This window comes from Oncorhynchus keta, chromosome 12 (assembly GCF_023373465.1).
Source record: "Oncorhynchus keta strain PuntledgeMale-10-30-2019 chromosome 12, Oket_V2, whole genome shotgun sequence".
Lineage (NCBI taxonomy): Eukaryota > Metazoa > Chordata > Actinopteri > Salmoniformes > Salmonidae > Oncorhynchus > Oncorhynchus keta.
In genome coordinates this window covers 8,995,994-9,019,281 of record NC_068432.1, presented here as the reverse complement: position 1 = coordinate 9,019,281, position 23,288 = coordinate 8,995,994, and the positions used below count along the sequence as shown (strand labels likewise).

General features: G+C 42.3%; 1 protein-coding gene across 5 annotated transcripts in view; it reads right to left on the bottom strand.

Moving 5' to 3' along the window:
- The window catches only part of LOC118390929 (double C2-like domain-containing protein beta), a 320,447-nt gene that overhangs the window by 75,157 nt on the left and 222,002 nt on the right, over window positions 1-23,288 (bottom strand). For 3 of the 5 annotated variants that reach the window (XM_035781772.2, XM_035781776.2, XM_035781773.2), the window contains one exon: window positions 10,598-10,621. The exons of the other annotated variants lie outside the window; for them this stretch is intronic. In XM_035781772.2, coding sequence (XP_035637665.1) covers window positions 10,598-10,621 — 24 coding nt within the window. The remainder of the gene's footprint in view (window positions 1-10,597; window positions 10,622-23,288) is intronic. 5 annotated transcript variants of the gene reach the window in all.

Below are 23,288 nucleotides of genomic sequence, written 5' to 3'. Positions count from 1 at the left end.
CATGCATGCATGGAGTCAAAAAGGTGAGAATAAAAACAAGGCCTCACAAAATTGCAATACCCAACCATCTTTCTCCGTTTCGAACATGCTGGGGCTTTGCTTTCTTATCAAATGGGATCAGCCAAGTTGACATAAATTGAATGATCATTTCAAAAAGGTAACCCACTCTCTGCGGTGTGTGCTAGGATCGATCATTTTGATGAGAACAGAGGAAGTAGGGCGCACACCACCTCCAGTCCTTCAGGTTGAGTCATATCTAATGGGCCAAGGGGACCTTTAGCACATATGTTTTGGGAATAGCCACCAGACTCTATGGATTCCTATGTATCTTGTTTCACCTTTCAGAGAGAAAACTTTGCATGAAAATGCAATGGAGGTGTTCAACATTAATCTCATATCAGCTGAGGTGTTCTTGCTTTTTTTTTTTTTTTTTTTTTTTTTTACACTAGAATGAACTGTATAGGACAATCTAGACACATGTACATATGGATTTTGTATTGTAGATATGTGGTACAAGAGTAGTGGCCTGAGGGAACATACTTAATGTGTTGTGAATAGTGTTACGAAATGTAATGTCATGTTTTATTTTAATTGCATATAACTGCCTTAATGTTGCTGGACCCAGGAAGAGAATGGTATCCTTAATAAATAAAAATACAGTGCTACCTGCAGCAAAGTTATTTGATGTGGCTGTTGTCTGCAAATTAATATGGATGTACTGAAAAGAGATGACAAAGGAGTGAAATCTCTACGGCAAACACAGAGATAGACAGCATCCATAAAAGAGTGGATGAATTGATTTAAATGGACTCGGGCTTTTGGCAGTTGTTGCTTTTCTACTACTGATACCGGCTTCACAAATCAATTAATTCTTTGGTGAGTCATAACTTACCTTGCCATGCCAAGCGAATCTTTATAGATCTCCCAACCAGTTTGCAATCACCCATTGTCAGCTGAATCACACTTGTACTTGTTTTCTCTCTCCCCTTCTGTTAAGTTTAACTGTGTGCCCCCCTTCTGGTAAGCTTAACTCTGTGTGTGTGTGTGTGTGTGTGTGTGTGTGTGTGTGTGTGTGTGTGTGTGTGTGTGTGTGTGTGTGCGTGCATGTGACTGCGTCAGTGCTATCCTATCTCCCAAACGTATTTGCTCAGCCATGTGTTGGATGAAAGTGCCTCACACAGTGTGTGTGTGTGCTTGTGAGTGAGTGTATGTGTGTTACGTCTCTCTCCCAACACAGAGCAACACTTGTCAGAACCACAAATGGTAATATACAGTTTTCTGCTCCACCGAGTGTCGGGTGAAAAAGTGCAAAGTACATTTCTCTGTTTTCGTGAGGAATCTTCTCATCCTCAAAACCTTTTATATATTTATGTGTCACAAACGCACTTCATGCCACATTCTAATTCCACATCAACATCTATGAAAACTTATTGTAGGACAGAGGAGGAGGAGGTTCTCTCTGTTCCAACGTCGCCTGCTCTTAGCAGCCGTTTGCTGTGCCTGGAGATCCATTACTGCCTGTACTCTGGACCCCTTCTCTACGCTTGGAGCCTCTCCTCCTTTCATTCACAGCAAACAGCGTCTCATCTCTTCTACAAAGCACCAGGTTGAGTCAGATGTTTGTGTCGAACACAGATGAATGTTCTCTTTGATAGTGCAGCGGGGCCAGCATTCCTCCGTTGTGCGAGCAGCTTCAGAGCCGTTCCACAGATGTGAATTGATATGGTCTGTTTTGGAACTGTGCCCAACTATCAAAAAGACTCCCAACATGTTCTCTTCTGGGCCCCACTGCTCCAAATGCTTCTATGCTATGTTCTGCTGTAGATACCACTACCAGTCTCATGTAGATACCACTACCAGTCTCATGTAGATACCACGACCAGTCTCATGTAGATACCACGACCAGTCTCATGTAGATACCACGACCAGTCTCATGTAGATACCACGACCAGTCTCATGTAGATACCACGACCAGTCTCATGTAGATACCACGACCAGTCTTTGGGCTGAATCCAATAGGATTGGAAAAAAACTGTCTACAGGAAACATGAAATATTGACTTTGCCTTTGACAGGCAAGCCCGAGGCTGATGTATTGAGTAAATTGAGGGTTGGGTGAGTGGATTCTTCCCTAAGTAAAGCACACAGCTATCTGGATGGGATGAGCCAAGATGTGCTCCTTCAACTCTGCTGCATTGCTGAGGAGCAATAGATCAATAGATGAAAATAGAAGACTGGGGAGCTTTGAGGCACTGATACTGTGGTCATGCACTGTTACGCTGTATGGGTGGAAGCATTACATACACATTGAGGTAACACTCAACCAAAGCTCCCTATGCAGCTACAACCTCCTATGCCCAGTCACTTCTTTACTAAGAGGACTAGCCTTGTCAAGCAGACTGACCGAAACAGAATCTAAATGAGATCAAGCTGGTTCCATCACGCTATGGAAGGACCAAACAGTGGCCCTGGTCTGAAATACCTGGAATTCTGGTTAAGTGTTCAACTGGACACTATGGAAGATATGTACGATGTCCATCATTGAAGAAACTACAACCAAAGCTGAAACACTTATATACTCATATAACATTTTGTTTGTCTATGTCTCTTTATACTAAAGATAAGAAGGCAATACAGTTGAAGTCGGAAGTTTACATACACCTTAGCCAAATACATTTAAACTCAGCTTTTCACAATTCCTGACATTTAATCCTAGTAAAAATTCCCTGTCTTGGGTCAGTTATAATCACCACTTTATTTTAAGAATGTGAAATGTCAGAATAATAGTAGAGAGAATTAATTATTTCAGCTTTTATTTCTTTCACCACATTCCCAGTGGGTCAGAAGTTTACATACACTTAATTAGTATTGGGTAACATCATCTTTACATTGTTTAACTTGGGTCAAATGTTTCGGGTAGCCTTCCACAAGCTTCCCACAATAAGTTGGGTGAATTCTGGCCCATTCCTCCTGACAGAGCTGGTGTAATGGAGGCAGGTTTGTAGGCCTCCTTGTTCGCACACACTTCTTTCAGCCCACACATTTTCTATAGGATTGAGGTCAAGGTTTTGTGATGGCCACTCCAATACCTTGACTTTGTTGAACTTAAGCCATTTTGCCACAACTTTGGAAGTATGCTTGGGGTCATTGTCCCTTTGGAAGACCCATTTGCAACCAAGCTTTCTGACAGTTGTCTTGAGATGTTGCTTCAATATATCCACATGATTTTCCTACCTTGTGATGCCAACTATTTTGTGACGTGCACCAGTCCCTCCTGCAGCAAAGCACCCCCACAACATGATGCTGCTACCCCCATGCTTCACGGTTGGGATGGTGTTCTTCAGCTTGCAAGCCTCCCCTTTCCCTCCAAACATAACGATGGTCATTATGGCCAAAGTTCTATTTTTGTTTCATCAGACCAGAGGACATTTCTCCAAAAAGTATGATCTTTGTCCCCATGTGCAGTTGCAAACCTTAGTCTGGCTTTCTTATGGCGGTTTTGGAGTAGTGGCTTCTTCCTTGCCGAGTGGCCTTTCAGGTTATGTCGATATAGGACCCGTTTTACTGTGGTTATACTTTTGTACCGGTTTCCTCCAGCATCTTCACAAGGTCCTTTGCTGTTGTTCTGGGATTGATTTGCACTTTTGCACCAAAGTACGTTCACCTCTTGGAGACAGAACGCGTCTCCTTCCTGAGTATTACGGCTGCGTGGTCTCATGGTGTTTATAGTTGCGTACTATTGTGTGTACAGATGAACGTGGTAACTTCAGGCGTTTGGAAATTGCTCCCAAGGATGAACCAGACTTGTGGAGGTCTACACTTTTTTTCTGAGGTCTTGGCTGATTTCTTTTGATTTTCCCATGATGTCAAGCAAAGAGGCACTGAGTTTGAAGGTAGACCTTGAAATACATCCACAGCTACACCTCCAATTGACTCAAATGATGTCAATTAGCCTATCAGAAACTTCGAAAGCCATGACATAATTTTCTGTAATTTTCCAAGCTGTTTAAAGGCAGTCAACTTTGTGTATGTAAACTTCTGACCCACTGGAATTGTGATACAGTGAATTATAAGTGAAATAATCTGTGTAAACAATTGTTGTCCTAACCGACTTGCCAAAACTATAGTTTGTTAACAAGAAATTTGTGGAGTGGTTAAAAAATTAGTTTTAATGACTCCAACCTAAGTGTATGTAAACTTCCGACTTCAACTGTATTTAGGCAGGGTGAATTAACGGCGAACTGCACAGCTACTAAGGGAGCTCTTTTTTAGAGCGACCGGTTAAATTGTACATTAGAACATTTTTCAACTGTAAATGGTTAAACTATTAAGAAATATATGTGATTGTGCCAATAATTTGTAAGTGGGTAACATACACATGAGCCTAAATTTAAATGTTGATTTATTTTTTAACAGATTAGAATTCTACTATAATTTTCAAACTCAAATGGCAGGGAGAATTTGGGGAGCTCTCTGTATAAAAGTTGCTGGCTTCACACCAGTGCATGGATTTGAGAGTAAAACTAACTCAAATAACAGCCAAACCCTGTCACTGTTGATATCCTATGGTGGGTTGTGATTAGTTAAGTTGAATAACAAAACTGATTTGTTTCCTTCCCCATTTCGGCAGCCACCCAAAACTTCCATCTGACATTCTAGAATTGAATTGACTGTCCACAGCACATTCTCTTCTAGTGAGTAATATAACAATTATTGTCAGATTCGGTGTAGCCTCTGAATAGTGTTAGTTAAAACAGCGCAGACACCCTAAACCTTTGCCCCTGTTTCATTGATTTCAAATTGATATCGATACCAGTGATTAACAAAATAGTGTTGCGTTTAACTTTCCGTGTTGGCGGCCCACTTGAGGCTAAACTCAACCATCCAAAATGTAGGTCGTCTTCAGCAGTTTCTCCTCTAAACAATATTTATAGTTTCCATGTGATATTTTAGTTGTGTTAGTTTCAACAGCGCATACAACCTGATTCCCCTGAATCAATACGAGTGATTCATTGCCACTTGTTAAAACATGGTTCTTGGTGCACATGCAGTTCATAAGGTAATTGATTTAAAAAATCCAAGTAATATGACTACTATTGTGGTAAATGTACTGTATGAGTAGGTAGTATATTTTAAAGTTCATGTTTTCAATATATCGGAAACTGTTTCTGTATATTGATTAGGACACTTCAAAATGCAGTTTTGACCAACTGCTGAATGAGTACAAAAATGTGATGTGTTTTATGTATTTTGATGCTCTTCCAGAAATCATGAAAACGGGTTTGATTTTCCTAATATGTATATTATTCATATCATCCTATGGCACAAAAAAAAAGCATTCAGAAATGGCAGTTGATTGAAGAGGCTGACATAGTATCTATCTACATCTCCCTCCATGGTGATTGCCAAAGCCACCAGTGAAGAGCCAGTTGATCACAATTATGGGGGGATAGGGGGTAGGGAGAAGAGAAATTACCGCTATGAAAGGCAGATGGGCGCCGTACATCAGTGTATCCACACACCCCGCACCAATTTCCCCTCGATACTGTGTGTGTTGTGCCTGTGGTGTGTGTGGACTTTATTTTTGTAAAAGTAAACAGGAGTTCGGTAAATTTCAAATGTAGGAACCATCCAATACGTTCACTGTTACCTATTTCTTAAAGAAGCCAAAAGGCAGCTTCTGCAAAGTATGCCTACCTTCATCTTGCAGCTCTTGTGGGAGGAGTTACCTCCACCTGTGTCCTCCTCAGATTGATGGAGGTGTTTAGGTGGTGGCTTCCTGCCACTAGTGTGACGGGAGAGGCAATGATGAATTATTAGAGTCAGGCATGATGGAGATGTGATGGATGCCTCTCATTCCTCACCGGCGAATGTTAGAGGGATACTTTGGGATCTTCGCAAATGAGGCCCTTTATCTACTCCCCAAGAGTCAGAGGAACTCGTGGATACCATTTGTATGTCTCTGTTTATTGTTTTATTTCACCTTTATTTAACCAGGTAGGCAAGTTGAGAACAAGTTTACAACTGCGACCTGGCCAAGATAAAGCAAAGCTTTGTGGCACAGATAACAACACAGAGTTACACATGGAATAAACAATAAACAAGCCAGTAACACAATAAACAAGTCAATAATACAGTACAGTAGGAAAAAATGTAAGTCTATATACTGTGTGTGCAAAAGGCATGAGAAGTTAGGCAATAAATAGGCCAATTTAGCAGATTAACACCGGAGTAATAAATGAGCAGATGATGATGTGCAAGTAGGGATACTGGTGTGCAAAAGTGCAGAAAATAAAAATAAAAACAGTATGTGTCCTTACTGTGTCCAGTAAGAAGGAAGTTGGGTTGTAATTCTACGAGCCAATGCCAACTAGCGTTAGCACAATAACTGGACATCTGTGGGTATCTACTATCATGCTAGCAGATACCCTAGCGTGCTAGCAGATATCCATAGACTTCCAGTCATTGCACTAACGCTAGTTAGCAATTAACCTAGCGATAGTTAGCAACTTTCTTCAAAATGCACGCAGACATAAAATGGGTATCCAGTTAATCAGACTCTGGGGAAGCAGATAAAGGTCTGCATTGTCAAAATCCCAAAGTATTCCTTTAACGTCAGAGAAATGCCCTGGCTCAGCCTCTGGGACAGGGCTTTTTTAAAATGTATTTTTTAAATTTTACCTTTATTTAACCAGGCAAGTCAGTTAAGAACATGTTCTTATTTTCAATGACGGCCTGGGAACAGTGGGTTAACTGCCTGTTCAGGGGCAGAACGACAGATTTGTACCTTGTCAGCTCGGGGGTTTGAACTCGCAACCTTCCGGTTACTAGTCCAACGCTCTAACCACTAGAGCCCCATTATTTAGACTCTATGCATATATCTGGTGGAAAACGGAACATGGTAAGGTTTATTGTGGATAAAAGAAGAAGGTTGTTGCGGAAGAGGTTTGATACATGCTTGTTAAACGAGATGCAATGCAACATTAAAGGAATAGTTCACTATTTTACAACTTCATTTTAGATGGTTCCTCCCTCAAAAGTAGGGGAAACTGTAATCCCTGTTCAGTTCTCTTTAAACAGCCATTACAAACGTCAACTTAACTTCTGCCACTGCTAGCTAAAAATCAATGGAAGCGATGGGTTCATGTGAGTGTGTAAAAAAGAAAAGAAAAACGTACTCCATATTTGGTATGATGGTACTTAAAGGTGAATCGGCCATTTAACAAAAATATATGCTCACATGCCCCCATCAATTCCATAGATGTTTAGCTAGGGGTGGCTAAAGTTAGCTGAAGTTAGTAATGACTGGTTAAAGAATCCTGAACCATAGATTACAGTTTCTCCTGGCCCATAGACTACTTTTAGGGTGAGGAACAATCTAACATCATATCGTAAAATAGTGAACTACTCCTTTAATGCCATTGCATTTCATAGGGCCCTGACTAAAGGTCTACTTTAACAAGACAAATGAAAATGCGTGAACGCTGTCAGTAGTGTCAGTGAGACCAAAGGCAGTATTTAAATTGGAGTTTGTCTCCACGACAAATAATGCATTTATATAGCATTCTCACATTGATCTGTTATTCAATTAAAACTGACCCGTAAACCAGAGGCTAACTAGGGAGTAAAGCACATTTGTTGCGCTTTATTCCAATAATTATTATCCTTATTGCAGCTGCAAAAGGTGAACTAGGGCCTTGTTATGGTTTCAGCTCAGAGACAGAAATAGAGGAATTAGTTATGTGACTCATGATGATTTTATCCTAACATGTTCTTTACTTGATTACTTTAGGAATGATACTGCTAGTACGTACAGAACAGTGTAGGATGTACACCCACTTTAGAATGGCTTCACTACTGTACCTGTTTCAGAGTTAAAGTAAAATGACCTTCAGGTACTGCACCTGAGGATAAACATACACCGATCAATAAACATACGCCTCATATCAATCAATACATCATGTCAAAGTATTCTGGCAAATCTCTTCAAGATTAGGAGCGTTTGTCACAAATTAAGTGAGAAACTGTCACCAAAATCACGCCAGAATGAGAGTTCTTTCGAACAGGACAGTACCTGTGTGTTTGTTTCTCCATCCTGGCCCACCCAGGCCGCAGGCAAGTTCAAGGATAGCAGGGTTTGGTACACAAATCGTGTTTTCGGTAGGTCCAGGTCCAAACGCCAACAGGTAAGTCCAAACAATCCAGCTCACACACGGTAAATCCAGCTGATATATATTGTCTCTTTCTCTATGGTTCAGAGATCCTTCCAGCCCTTTCTCTCTCTCTTCCTGGTTAGTCTTGACCCCATATCTGTGGGACGGCCCCACCTTCTGAGGGTTCCCCGCTTTGTCATTTTTTGAAGAAAATGATTGGCCCGCCTCTGGGTATTTGCAGCTGGTAACTGAGCCCCAATTTGGTCCGCTGGCCCCTTTAGGCCTTCTCTTAACTCCCGGGTGTTTCTCTCTTGCTCTTCTCTGAGCAGCTGGTTTGTGCGGTACTGGATCTGTAACGTGTCCTGATACATTCGCATTGCATCCTAATGAGCGATTTGTTGAGGTCTAGTTGCCTCTTGTTGGGCGGCCGCCGCTTGTAACAGGGCCTGTATTGCTCCCTCCATACCCATTTTCCAGAGAAAACTGTCCTAACCAAACAAAGCCACAAAAAAAACAGACCTCCCTTTGGAGTGCTAAATGAACCTTTTTTCCCCCTTTACCTAACCAGTGGTATGGTTAGTCCATCTGCTCACATTCTTCACCACATGTGGCAAATCTTTTCAAGATTAGGAGAGTTTGTCACAAATTAAGTGAGAAACTGTCACCAAAATCAAGCCAGAATGAGAGTTCTTTAGAACAGGACAGTACCTCCATCCTGGTCCACCCAGGCCTGCAGGCAAGGTCAAGGATAGCAGGGTTCGGTACACAAATCGGGTTTTCGGGTAGATCCAGGTACAAACGCCAACAGGTAAGTCCAAACAGTCTAGCTCATGCACGGTAAATCCAGCTGATATATATTGTCTCTTTCTCTATGGTTCACAGATCCTTCCAGTCCTTTCTATCTCTCTTCCTGGTTTGTCTTGACCCCTTATCTGTGGGCCGGCCCCACCTTCCCCTTGCTTCTGTGAATTGTTTTGGCAGTTGGCCATTTTGTGATCTGTAGTTCTGATCGGGGTGGCCATTTTAGTGATCGGGCAGAGCCCGTTTATTAGTTCTGCTCTCACATATCTGCCATTTATCACTCGACCTCATTCTTTGCCACAGTATCAATTAAATATAAGCACCAACATACTGCTTTGGAAAAATACACACACAGTAGCCTATACACAGAGTATGTCAAACATTAGGAACGCCTTCCTAATATTGAGCACCCCTCAGCAGCGTTGCAGTACTTGACACAAACCGGTGTAACTGGCACCTACTACCATATCCAGTTCAAAGACATTTCAATATTTGTCTTGCCCATTCACCCTCTGAATGACACACATACACAATCCATGTTTCAGTTGTGTCAAGGCTTAAAAGTCCTTCTTTAACCTCTTTCCTCCATTCATCGACACTGACTTAAGTGGATTTAACAAGTGACATCAATAAGGCATCATAGCTTTTACCTGGATTCACCAGGTCAGTCTATGTCATGGAAAGAGCAGGTGTCCTTAATCCTAACTTTGACATTTCCCAGTTATACTGAAGGTCTGGATGGATGAAATGAGAACAAAATATTTGGTGTCAATCAACACGGAAAAGATCATTTAACAAATATTCAACATAGGGAGGGAAGTTCAAGGTTGAAACTAATTTTCTGTACCAAATCTACACAAGCACAATTACAGGAACAACCCTAACACTGGTTCAGTAAGATCAGACTAGCTTGACGTTTCTAGTCTTGTGAACCAAAGCACTCAACAGTTTATTGATGATTTGTTAAATTGAGTCAGACGCGTTAGTGTTGGGCTAGATCAAAATGTGCAGGCTGGGAATAGCCCAGTCTGGACTGAAATTGAAAACCCCTGATTTAAAAAAAAGATGGCAGATGATTTTCAGGTTGCATAATCATTTAACCTCTGGATAATTAAGTAAAAGTAATTTCACTGTATTTTACAGCTCCAGAAATAGTCTCATTCTACAGAAATGACAGAAACAAGGGTATGACCTGAAATGTGCCACAATATATAGAAGGAATAAATATACACCTGTGGTTTAGTTCCATAGTTAATGGAACAGTGCTAGAAAAGGACAAGGTGAAAACAAAAATATCCATGCCAGCACAGTATAGTATGATAGCGTGAGAAGAGTATTAGACAATTATGAGATGCCAATAGTGTGAAAGAGTTGGTTGGGCTTGGTGTAGGATAGTTAGGGTTTGTTCACTCCACAAGGGACATTGGGAGTTGGTTTAGGTTGGTGTAGGCTGCTGGTTGGGGTTTAGTAAGGATTTTAATAGGGGCTATCCATTCCACAGGGTCCAGTGGGAGTTGGTTGGGGAGGGTGTAGGCTGGTTAGAGTTTGGTTTTGGTTTGTCAACACACCACATGAGAAAAATGGACACATATTCTGATTTCTGTAGGCTGGTTAGGGTTTGGACAGTGTGAGTCGGTGCCTTACCTTCTTATACCTGGGGATGGGGAGCTGTTCCCCAGGACCATGCAGAGAGAGAGGAATGCATGCAAGAGAGTAAGGTGCAGGAAGAGGAACAGAAAAAAAAACATTCACTTTACAAATCAAGAGAAAAAATAACCACAGCTTGCCTTTGAAGAAAGAGAAGAAAGGGAGAGTGGAAAATTGTCTGACCTTTTTTAAAACAAAAAATACATAAAGCAAAAATAAGCGTTTGGAAACATATACAAAAAATAACAGAGACGGAATATGAAAAGTGTGGCAAAATGAAATGTAAGTTTGTATTTCATGGTGAGTTGCTGGAAAGTTTGACACGTTTGAACCATTGTTGACCTTGGAACTCATTGCACTTGTCAAATGGATAAAGGTGGCCTTGTAAAGCCTTTTCAATAGAAATGTCCAAATCCTGTTTTACAAGAGAAGTTTGAGATACAATGTGCCGCTCATATAATTCAGTCAGTCAGTCACATACATATTAATAACTGTTGCATCAAAGGCTAAACAAATAATGAGAATTAGCATATTTTCAATAAAAAAGTACAAAATGATTATGGTGCCTGGAGGATCAAATAAACATCTATTTAGCCACATATCCAAGTTTAACGATTTGTTAATTAACTGTTTTAGGGGGCGGTGTGCAGTAGTTGAGGCAGGGGAGAAACAGTTCCCCTAATAGAGCTCAAGCAGTCAAAACTCATCAGGATAGGGCAGAGTGAATAAGGTTATTGACGGCCTCACAATCAGTTCTTTCTACATGCTATACAACTCATTGAACTCAGAATCAATCTCATCAGTGTTTAAACAAATGGGCAGATTTGTATATTGCTCAGTCGATTTCAAAATAGACTAGTTGTACTCTGTGATTTCCAATGTTGTAGTGACCCCTTCACAAGAGACTTATGTGGGAGACTTGATCATTTTTGTTCTCAAGTCACGTCCGCAATACAGTAAATTCAATCGTAAACATCGGTGACAGCATTCCACTGAATCATCAGTCACAGCCACTTATCTGAGACCTGTGATAAGTCGTTCCTTTAATGGCACCCTGACCTTGCAACGCACATCTATAGTACCCTCCAAGCTCATCATTATGCTCGAGGCCCTGGGTCTGAACCCCTCCCTGTGCAACTGGGTCCTGAACTTCCTGACGGGCCGCCACCAGGTGTTAAAGGTAGGAAACAACACCTCCACTTCGATGATCCTCAACACTGGGGCCCCACAAGGGTGCGTGATCAGTCCCCTCCTGTACTCCCCTGTTTACCCATGACTGTATGGCCACGCATGCCTCCAACTCAATCATCAAGTTTGCAGACGACACAACAGTAGTAGGCTTGATTACCAAGGAGGAGGTGAGGACCCTGGGGACCCAGGAAAATAACCTCTCACTCAACATCAACAAAACAAAGGAGCTGATTGTGGACCTCATGAAACAGCAGAGGGAGCAGCCCCCTATCCACAGCCCCCTATTGAAGGGACCACAGTGAAGAAGGTGGAAAGCTTCAAGTTCCTCTGCGTACACGTCACTGACAAACTGAAATGGTCCAACCATACAGACAGTGTGGTGAAGAAGGCACCTCTTCAACTTCAGGAGGCTAAAGAAATTTGGCTTGGCACCTAAAACCCTCACAGACTTTTAGATGCACAATTGTATCAACACTTGGTACGGCAACTGCACCACCCGCAACCGCAGGGCTCTCCAGAGGGTGGTGCGGTTTGCCCAACGCATCACTATGGGCAAACTACCTGCCCTCCAGGACACCAACAGCACCTGATGTCACAGGAGGGGCAAAAAGATAATCAAGGACAACAACCACCGAAGCCACTGCCTGTTCACCCCGCTATCATCCAGAAGGCGAGCTCAGTACATGTGCATCAAAGCTGGGACCGAGAGACTGAAAAACAGCTTCTATCTCAAGGCCATCAGATTGTAAATAGCCATCACTAGCACATTAGAGAATGCTGCCCTATGTACATAGACTTGAAATCACTGGCCACTTTAATAATTGGAACACTAGCGCTTTTAATAATGTTTACATATTTTGCATTACACATCTCATATGTATATACTGTATTCTATTGTACTGTATCTTAGTCTATGCCGCTCTGACATTGCTCGTCCAACTATTTATATATTCTGAATACCATTCCTTTACTTTAGATTTGTGTGTATTGTATGTATTGTTGTGAAATTATTAGATAGCAAAATGCTTGTGTTTCTACACCTGCAATAACATCTGCATGTGACCAACAACATTTGATTTGAAGAGCAAGAGGCTAGAGTATCGATTGGTGCATTTGAAACATATAGAAAACATGGAGACTTTGGAGGAGATGCCGGGAAAAAAAATTAACACATACCCAGAGATCAGGTACATTAACATTATTGGTCTTACTTTAACTATGGTAAAATCCCTGAAATGAGAAATGTTTGTTGTTGTAAATGTGACATTCCGATTTGCGATTATGACCGTGCCATTATCTGTTCTGTAATTCCCTGTAATCTGTTGTGTTCGCTCCTTAAGAGCGATCCCCTCCTCCCTGACTGGCTTCCCTAAAGCTTAATTACCGAACTGGGCATTCGATCACCTATGACAACTTCTGATAAAAAAATGACCAACGCCCGCTGCAACCACTGCCCTGGAATCATACTAACCACCATCAACATCTCAGCGTTGCTCTCTCGCCAATTCCCTCGGCATCAACTCTTTCCCCTCCCTCATCTCTTTCTTCCTCCCTCTCTCTCTCAACTCCACAGTCTTGTAGGCCATGAGTGTGTCCAGAGCACTTAGTCAAATCTCCTAAGAGGCAGCTGGCCAGTATGTGTGAGTAAAACCAACCAAGAGTGAGGGAGGGGAGGATGAAGTGGAACCAACAAGCTCTGTCCATCTGTGCTACCGAGTGGCCAAGGCCCCATCTGGCTAACTGTCAGGGCTGATAGCGGCTAAAGATGCCCACCTTATCTACACAGGAGGTGGTGTTCCCTCTCTCCACTGACAGTGGCTATTTCGGCTACTGCAAACAGTGAACAATGTTTTTTCCCTCTGACATCATTGCACACGCGAAAGAACAGCTGAATATGTACTCCCCCCAAAAACGAGACATGCTGCCAGAGGCTGATTCACGGGGACGAACAGTGACGCTGTTTTCCCTAATGGGGATTTGATCTTTAGGATGCAAATGACGGAGAGGAATTGACTTTGACTTACTGAGATGCAGCAAAATACCATCTCATCTGATACACACTGGGAGACAGAGACCGTGCGAGCACCCTCACCTCCACATTTGTCCCTCAGTCTGGCAGTGGGAAAGGGAAAGGGGATGCTTAGTCAGTGCATTCAACCCGAAATGTGTCTTCCACATTTAACCCTCTGAATCAGAGAGGTGCTGGGGCTACTTTAATCGACATCCACGTCATCGGCGCCCGGGGAGCAGTTGTTGTTGAAGGTTAACTGCAGAACGGCAGATTTTTTCACCTTACTGGCTCATGGATTCGAACTAGTGACTAGTTCATTAACTGGCCCAACGCTCCTAACCAGTCTGCAAATAGCTGCCATCAATCAATGCAGGCAGGCCTGCCTGGGGCGCCCACTCTACTGCACTTTGCCATGTCCCTCAGCTGCGCGCTCCCTTCTGTGCCATTCATTCACCCAGACCGATAGACAGAGCTACGGGCACAGAGGGCACCCAAGCCTGTTGGAGGGGCTTCTTTGCCTCAGTGTTACTTTACACAAAGCAAGAATCTTCAAGTAACAATTGTAGGCAATAACACTCCATGACCCTGAAGCATGGCTCAGGTCTGCCTTTAAGAGCACCCTTCTGTTAGCTGCAGTGGCTGTTGTTGACGTTGAAAAGGAGGCTCCATTGTGGACAGCATACCACGTCACGTCAAGTACCAAGCAGAGAAAATTAACAACGCAACTTTGTCATTATCAGAGCGTTTTCTTTGGACGGGTGCTTCCTAATGTTGAGACAATATTATGTTCAACTGCAATTCCCTTTAGCAAACCATTGGCAGCCGTGGGAAATCTCACCAAATCAATAAATATCTGACATACAATCTGACTCTTGGGTGCCATTTGGAAAATAAATGCACCTAAGAAAATAGTACCACCCCATGCAGTATCTTAGAATGAACAAATATGTGCAACAATGCATTTTTATAGTCCAGCAACATCTAACATGATAACTACAAAAATCAGTCCTGGCATATTGAATGATGACTCTTGCCGGAGCATGTGTGATTTTTCATCAACACAGCAATAGTAAACTTACTTGCTCTATGAATTGCTCAGCATAAAGGGGGGTTGTGGTGTACCCTGAGGAGGGATGGTGAGTTTCACACATAAAGATAGGCTGATGACCTAGGTCCCTGACTGTGCTGGATACGAGTGCTCTGTGGAATGGGACCAATAACGTTCTGTACCGCCTGGCGATTTTTATTCCGGCCTCTGTTCTCTCACTTTTGAGAAGTCTTTGTTTTGCATGATTAAAGAAACATAGGACTTTTTCTGTACTCTGTGTTCTTGGCAGAAATGCATCAATCATGTAGTTAATTATTGACCATGAACAGGGCTTTCAGAAAGTATTCACAGCCCTGGACTTTTCCCATATTTGTTTGTGTTACAGCCTGAAGTTGAAATTGATTACATTGAGATTGTGTGTCACTGGCATACATATATAATACATACATATAATACCCATTATGTCATGTTTTTAGAAATATTTACAATTGAATTAAAAACCTATGCTGAAATGTCTTGAGTCAATAAGTATTTAACCCCTTTGTTATGGCCTAAATGAGTTCAGGAGTAAAAATTTGCTCAACAAGTCACATAAGTTGTATGGACTCCCTTTGTGTGCAATAAGTAAGGGATAATCAACTAGGGGCTATGCGTTCTATGGAAAATAACGAATGACGTGGAAGGAGTGTTTCACGACACGCTAGCGGAGTTGAAACAACAGCTGTATTCGCTGCCAAAGGTAAGACTTCTAAAAACATGTTCTCACTTTGTCATTATGGTGTATCGTGTGTAGATGTGTGAGTAAAACAATTTATTTAAGACATTTTGAATTCAGACTGTAACACAACAACATGCAGAAAAAAAGTCAAGGGGTATGAATACTTCACAGGAGCTTGGTGGCACCTTAATTGGGGAGAACGGGCTCATGTTAATGACTGGAGCTAAATAGTTGGAATACATGAAACACATGGTTATTATTATTTTACTTTAAAGGCACAGTGCAGTCAAAAATGATAATTTTCTGTATTTTATATGTATTTCAGCACTATGAGGTTGGAATAATACTGTGAAATTGTGAAAATTATAATGCCCGTTTAGAGTAAGAGTTGTTAAAAAGGACAACCTGAAATGTCTGCCTATATCGGTGGGATGGAGTTTTGGCCTGCCTGGTGACATGACCAGGTGGTAAATTAGTAAATAACCATTAAGAAATAAAGTTCCAAACCTCTCTGCCAATAATAGCTAGTTTTTAGTTTTAACCCCCCCCCTCAGACCACCCCCATAGTCCTAGCAAAATTCTTGCTTGAGAAATTGTTCTTAGATAAGAAGCTATTTTTGTTTATTTTTGACCATTTTCATTGAAAACAATCACAGTAAGGTACTAAATTGTTACCAAGAAATGATTTGATATTGAAATAAAAAATGCTGAATTGGACCTTTAACATAACGGATCCATGCAAGGGAGAAAAAAACCCATGAATGTCCTCTTCTGAGAATTAAACAAAACATTTAAAGGAACTAATGTTTTTTTAACAACTCCATGCAACTGCTTATCTTACCATATTTTCTAGTGTGTTGACGTTTGGTGCGTGGAGGATGTCAAAATGAAAATGTACATTATTATTAAACATATCTATATAACAGAGTATGGCAAAGCAAAATGTCTGCCCTGGCTTAGTCATGGCTTTATCCCCAACAACCCTATATGGCTCTGGGCTGGCAGGGTAAATCTGGCCCAGATGGCCCGAATCACTGAATTTTATGTAAGGCAGAAACTTCACAACAAGGAAGTCATAAAGGTGCAATTTCCCAACCACCAATGAACAAACAGCAGAGATTTTATAAGGCTGCATTTGACTTTTTAAATATTTTTGGTATGTGTTTTTATTTTAATTTGACGTTTTTTGTTCCAGTTATGTTAATTGATGATGAGTACCCTTGTGGGACCTGATACTCTTAAAATCTTCAAAACCTTGCAGCAATTGCAACAGTGAAAGAAAACCACCAGAAATCCCTTCCCGAGCAAACCACCGAAACACCTCACAATTTTGGGGGCGATCATCACCAAAACACGAAGGCCATCACTGCCACCTCCCTCTCTCCCATGGAGCCTCTCTTTGAGGCTAGCCCTAGGATGAGGGAGCCAGAAAAGTCACCATGAGCTCCCTGGACTGGGGCTTCGCTAGGCCGCTGCCAGGTGCCGGAGCAGAGGAAGCCTGCTGCCCATTATGACACATGGGGTTTTGTGTAGAGCCTTGCACTGACTGAAAACAGCTGGAGAATCTGAAATCCCAAAGGGAGTAACTAACCAAAGGTGCACATGACAAATACACTTTGATTTGAACACGGCCCTAGTGTGTTACCTCTGACTGTTTTACTCAAATTACTGGGAGTCTATAAAAACTCAGCAAAAAAGAAACATCCCTTTTCAGGACCTTGTCTTTTAAAGATAAATCCAAAAAACTTCACAGATCTTCGTTGTAAAGGGTTTAACCACTGTTTTCTATGCTTGTTCAATGAACCATAAACAATTAATGAACAGTCGTGTCTTAACAGTCGTTAAGACACTAACATCTTACAGACGGTAGGCAATTAAGGTCACAGTTATGAAAACTTAGGACAATAAAGAGGCCTTTTGGTGAAAAACACCAAAAGAAAGATGCACAGGGTCCCTGCTCATCTGCGTGAATGTGCCTTAGGCATCCTGCAAGGTGGCATGAGGACTGCAGATGTGGCCAGGGAAATAAATTGCAATGTCCGTACCTTGAGGCGCCTAAGACAACGCTACAGGGAGACAGGACGGACAGCTGATCGTCCTCGCAATGGCAGACCACGTGTAACAAAACCTGCACAGGATCGGTACATCCGAACATCACACCAGCGGGACAGATACAGGATGGCAACAACAACGGACCAAGTTACACCAGGAAAGCACAATCCTTCCATCAGTGCTCAGACTGTCCGCAGTAGGCTGAGAGAGGCTGGACTGAGGACTTGTAGGCCTGTTGTAAGGCAGGTCCTCACCAGACATCACCGGCAACAACGTTGCCTATGGGCACAAACCCATCGTCGCTGGACCAGACAGGACTGGTAAAAAGTGCTCTTCACTGACGAGTCGTGGTTTTGTCTCACCAGTGGTGATGCTCGGATTTGCGTTTATCGTCGAAGGTATGAGCGTTACACCGAGGCCTGTACTCTGGAGCGGGATCGATTTGGAGGTGGTGGGTCCATCATGGTCTGGGGCGGTGTGTCACAGAATCATCGGACTGAGCTTGTTGTCATTGCAGGCAATCACAGCGCTGTGCGTTACAGGGAAGACATCCTCCTCCCTCATGTGGTACCCTTCTTGCAGGCTCATCCTGACATGACCCTCCAGCATGACAGTGCCACCAGCCATACTGCTCGTTCTGTGCGTGATTTCCTGCAAGACAGGAATGTCAGTGTTCTGCCATGGCCAGCGAAGAGCCCGGATCTCAATCCCATTGAGCATGTATGGGACCTGTTGGATCGGAGGGTGGAAGAGTGGCGTAACCACTTACAGCAAGAACTGGCACATCTGGTGCAGTCCATGAGGAGGAGATGCACTGCAGTACTTAATGCAGCTGGTGGCCACACCAGATACTGACTGTTAATTTTGATTTTGACTGCCCCTTTGATCAGGGACACATTATTCCATTTATGTTAGTCACATGTCTGTGGAACTTGTTCAGTTTATGTCTCAGTTGTTGAATCTTGTTATGTTCATACAAATATTTACACATGTTAAGTTTGCTGAACATTTGACAATGAGAGGACATTTTTTGGGGGGGGCTGAGTTTATGTAGTGTGCACCTCTATAAAAAATCATTTTCTCTGGGTGTGTGCCAGTTCATGCTTTTTATTTGACTAGCTTTGTGACTTAACATCTTTCCTTGGAGAATAGAAGGGGTTGTTCTTGGAAGAAGAACAAGAAGATGTTGCTCTCAGATCAGCCAGCTGGTTCTCTTTGAGGAAAAGAGGTTATGTGAAAGAGGGCAAAGCAAGTTTCTGACCTGACTCCCTGGCCGGCACTCCTCCCCCAAGCCAGCCAATGTGGATCCGGGTGGATTAATTGGAATTACTTATCCTGAATAAGACAATCATGAGCAAGGTGTAAAAGGAAAATGGCCACTGCAACTTCGAGTGGAGGGGGAATAGATAGAGGCTCTGCATTTTCCCCTACCTTGTTGATTTGGAAGAAGATGTCATTTGTTTGGGGGTGGAAATTATGCAGTATTTAGTAGAAAATCTTGATTTCAGACTTTCCCCTTGAGCCACCTGAGTCTCTGCATTCAGGCACCCTGTCTTGCTTATTGCAGACCATGTCATGACACAATAGCACGCAGTAAGTAACAGAAAATCAATTTGAAATCATTAACCGGTAAATGTCGCAAAGAATATGGGTGAGCAATAGAGGGGAAGAAATATCTGAAATGTCTACAGATGTTTCCTGCTTTGTCCTAGAGCCCAGTGAGCTACTGAGCCCAAAAAGTAATCTTCATCTTCAAGAGGAAAAAAACTAAACACAGTGAGGGAAAACGCTTTATGAAGAGATTTCCCTTCTTGGGGAGGATTTGAGTGTGTGCGTGAGAAAGTGCATGCAAGTGTTTTTGTATGGGATTGTGTTGTAATATATTCATGTGTGTGTGTGTGCGCTCACATTGAAGTGTGTGTGTACTGCCGTGAAGACAGACCAACGGCTTGGTCTGGATCAAGAGTAGAGTGGACAGCAGCATGTGCTACAAGCAGCTTGTTGTCAGGGGAAATACCCTTCACACAACCACAGAGAAGCAAGCAGCAGAGAACATACGCACAAGCATGCACGCACACACACATACACACATGCATACATACAAGCATCATCTGCAGTGCATTAGGAAAGTATTCAGACCCCTTTATTCACATTTTGTTACATTACAGCCTTATTCTAAAATTGACTAAATAGTTTTTTCCCCTCATCAATCTACATACAATACCCATAATGAAACAGCAAAAACAGGTTTTTAGAAATGTGTGCAAACTTATAAGACTTCTGAAACTTTACTCAGTACTTTGTTGAAGCACCTTTGGCAGTGATTACAGCCTCTAGTCGTCTTGGGTATTACGGTACAAGCTTGGCACACCTGTATTTAGGGAGAATATCCCATTCTTCTCTGCGTATCCTCTCAAGCTCTGTCAGGTTGGATGGGGGGCGTCACTGCACAGCTATTTTCAGGTCTCTCCAGCGATGTTCGATTGGGTTCAAGTAAGTCCGGGCTCTGGTTGGGCACTCAAGGACATTCAAAGACTTGTCCCGAAGTCACTCCTGCATTGTCTTGGCTGTGTGCTTAGAGTCATTATCCTGTTGGAAGGTGAACCTTCACCCCAGTCTGAGGTGCTAAGCATTCTGGAGCAGGTTTTTACCAAGAATCTCTCTGTACTTTGCTACATTCATCTTTCCCTCGATCCTGACAAGTCTCCCAGTCACTGCCGTTGAAAAACATCCCCACAGCATAATGTAGCCACCACCATGCTTCACCATAGAGATGGTATTGGCCAGGTGATGAGCGGTGCCTGGTTTCCTCCAGACATGACGCTTGGCATTCAGGCCAAAGAGTTTAATCTTGGCTTCATCAGAACAGAGAATCTTGTTTCTCATGGTCTAAGAGTCCTTTAGGTGACTTTTGGCTAACTCAAAGTGGGCTGTCATGTGCATTTTACTGAGGAATGGCTTCCGTCTGGCCACTCTACCATAAAGGCTTGATTGGTGGATTGTTGCAGAGATGGTTGTCCTTATGGAAGTTTATCCCATATCCACAGAGGAACTCTGGAGCTCTCTCAGAATGACCAACCGGTTCTTGGTCACCTCCCTGACCAAGGCCCCTTTCCCCCGATTGCTCAGCTCTAGGAAGAGAGGCTTGGTGGTTACAAACTTCTTCCATTAAAGAATGATGGGGGCCCCTATGTTCTTAGGGACCTTCAATGCTGCAGACATTTGTTGGTACCCTTCCCAAGTCTTTATCTCAACAAAATCCTGCCTCGGAGCTCTGCGGACAATTCCTTCAACCTCATACCTTGGTTTTTGCTCTGACATGCACTGTCAACTGTGGGACATTATATAGACAGGTGTGTGCCTTTCCAAATCATGTCTAATCCAATTAATTTACCACAGGTGGACTCCAATCAAGTTGTAGAAACATCAAGGATGGTCAATGGAAACAGGATGCACCTGAGTTCCATTTTGAGTCTCATAGCAAAGGGTCTGAATACTTATGTAAATAAGGTATCCGTTTTTTATTTTTCATAAATTTGCAAACATTTCTGAAAACCTGTTTTCACTTTTTCATTATGGGGTATTGTGTGTAGATTAAATAACACATGTTCCTCATCAATCAATTTTAGAATAAGGCTGTAAAGTAACAAAATGTGGAAAAAGTGAAGGTGTCTGAATAGTTTCTGAATGCACTGTAGATTCAAAACAAGCTGCTGGTGATCTCCATGCGAGACTCTTGTACATGTCTACAACACCAGGGGCCTTAGAGCCATAGGCCAGCGTTTAGGGGCCTAGAAAGGGCACTAACTGTGGTGGAATTGGGGGTGTAATGACAAGAGGAGGCACACTTGACTGCTGCCTATGGAAGAGCTACACTACATGACCATAAGTATGTGGACAACTGCTTGTCGAATATCTCATTCCAAAATCATGAGCATTAATATTAACACTGTTCTGGGAAAGCTGTCCACTAGATGTTGGAACATTGCTTCAAGGACTTGCTTCCACTCAGCCACAAAAGCATTAGTGAAGTCGGGCACTGATGTTGGGCAGTTTGGTCTGGCACGCAGTCTGCGTTCTAATTCATCTCAAATGTGTTCGATGGGGTTGAGGTCAGGGCTCTGTGCAGGCCAGTCAGGTTTTCCACACCGATCTCGACAAACCATTTCTGTATGGACCTTGCTTTGTGCACAGGGGCATTGTCATGCTGAAACAGAAAAGGGCCTTCCCCAAACTGTCGCCACAAAGTTAGAAGCACAGCATCGTCTAGAATGTCATTGTGTTAAGATTTCCCTTTCCATCCACCAAATCCAGATTCGTCCGCCGGACTGCCAGATGGTGAAGCATGATTCATCACTCCAGAGAAAGCGTTTCCACTGCTCTAGAGTCCAATGGCGGCGAGCTTTACACCACTCCAGCCGATGTTGCTTGACCATGGAAACCCATTTCATGACGCTCCCGACGAATAGTTATTGTGCTGATGTTGCATCCAGAGTCAGTTTGGAACTCGGTAGTGAGTGTTCCAACCAAGGACAGATGATTCCACAGGCCACAATCAACAGCCTGATCAACTCTATGCGAAGGAGATGTGTCACGCTGTATGAGGCAAATAGCGGTCACACCAGATAGGGGCCTGGATCAGAAAGCCAGTCACTATCTTTTTTTAAAGTATCTGTGACCAACAGATGCATATCTGTATTCTTACTCATGTAAAATCCATAGATTAGGGCCTTGTTTATGCATTTCAATTGACTGATTTCCTTGTATGAACTGGAACTCAGAAAAATAGTATGAATTGTTGCATGTTGTTTATATTTTTGTTCAGTGTATAAATAATGGGGCCATTGTAGGACATTGGGATACAAGTGTCAAAAATGGTTTAAAATAAGTATTACATTTATGCAGTTCCACATGTGTACTTAGAAGAATATATGCAAACTGGCCCATAACTTCACCTACACAACAACATAGGCTTGGGACTATTCTTCCTTTTTTCAGCAACAGGTAGACTAGTGGTTAGACCATTGGACTAGTAACCGAAAGGTTGCAAGATCGAATCCCCGAGCTGACAAGGTAAAAATCTGCCATTCTGCCCCTGAACAAGGCAGTTAACCCATTGTTCCTAGGCCGTTATTGAAAATAAGAATTTGTTCTTAACTGACTTTCCTTGTTAAATAACGATCAAATAAAAGCAGGCTTCATACAGACACTGGCAAGTAAAATACAAGGCCTTTCAGGGACTGTTTCAAGCACTTCATTGTAATTGTCAAGGAACTCAAAGTTGTACAAATGTATCATTTATATAATTGTACATATAGCCCCCCACTAAGTATGCAAAAAGAAGAAAAAAAGGCCAATACCAATTTAAGAATAATTCATTATTTAGGCCTTGCCAATGCATTGATATTCAAATGATTATTACATTCTAATATATGTGAGAATGAGGTGGACTTATCTGACGAAATGAATTGGATGCTTGGTGATTTTTCAATAGCCTGTGTGGCACACATAATACATCTATGAATAGGGGTAGCATTAATCTCACTATTTGAATCTCACCATCACTGTTTTATAATGAGAACGCAAATAAAAACCAGGTTCCTTTTGTATTGGAAGAATGTGTATGGAAAGCCAATTTGAAGCCAGCATTAGACGTTGTCTTCCTCAT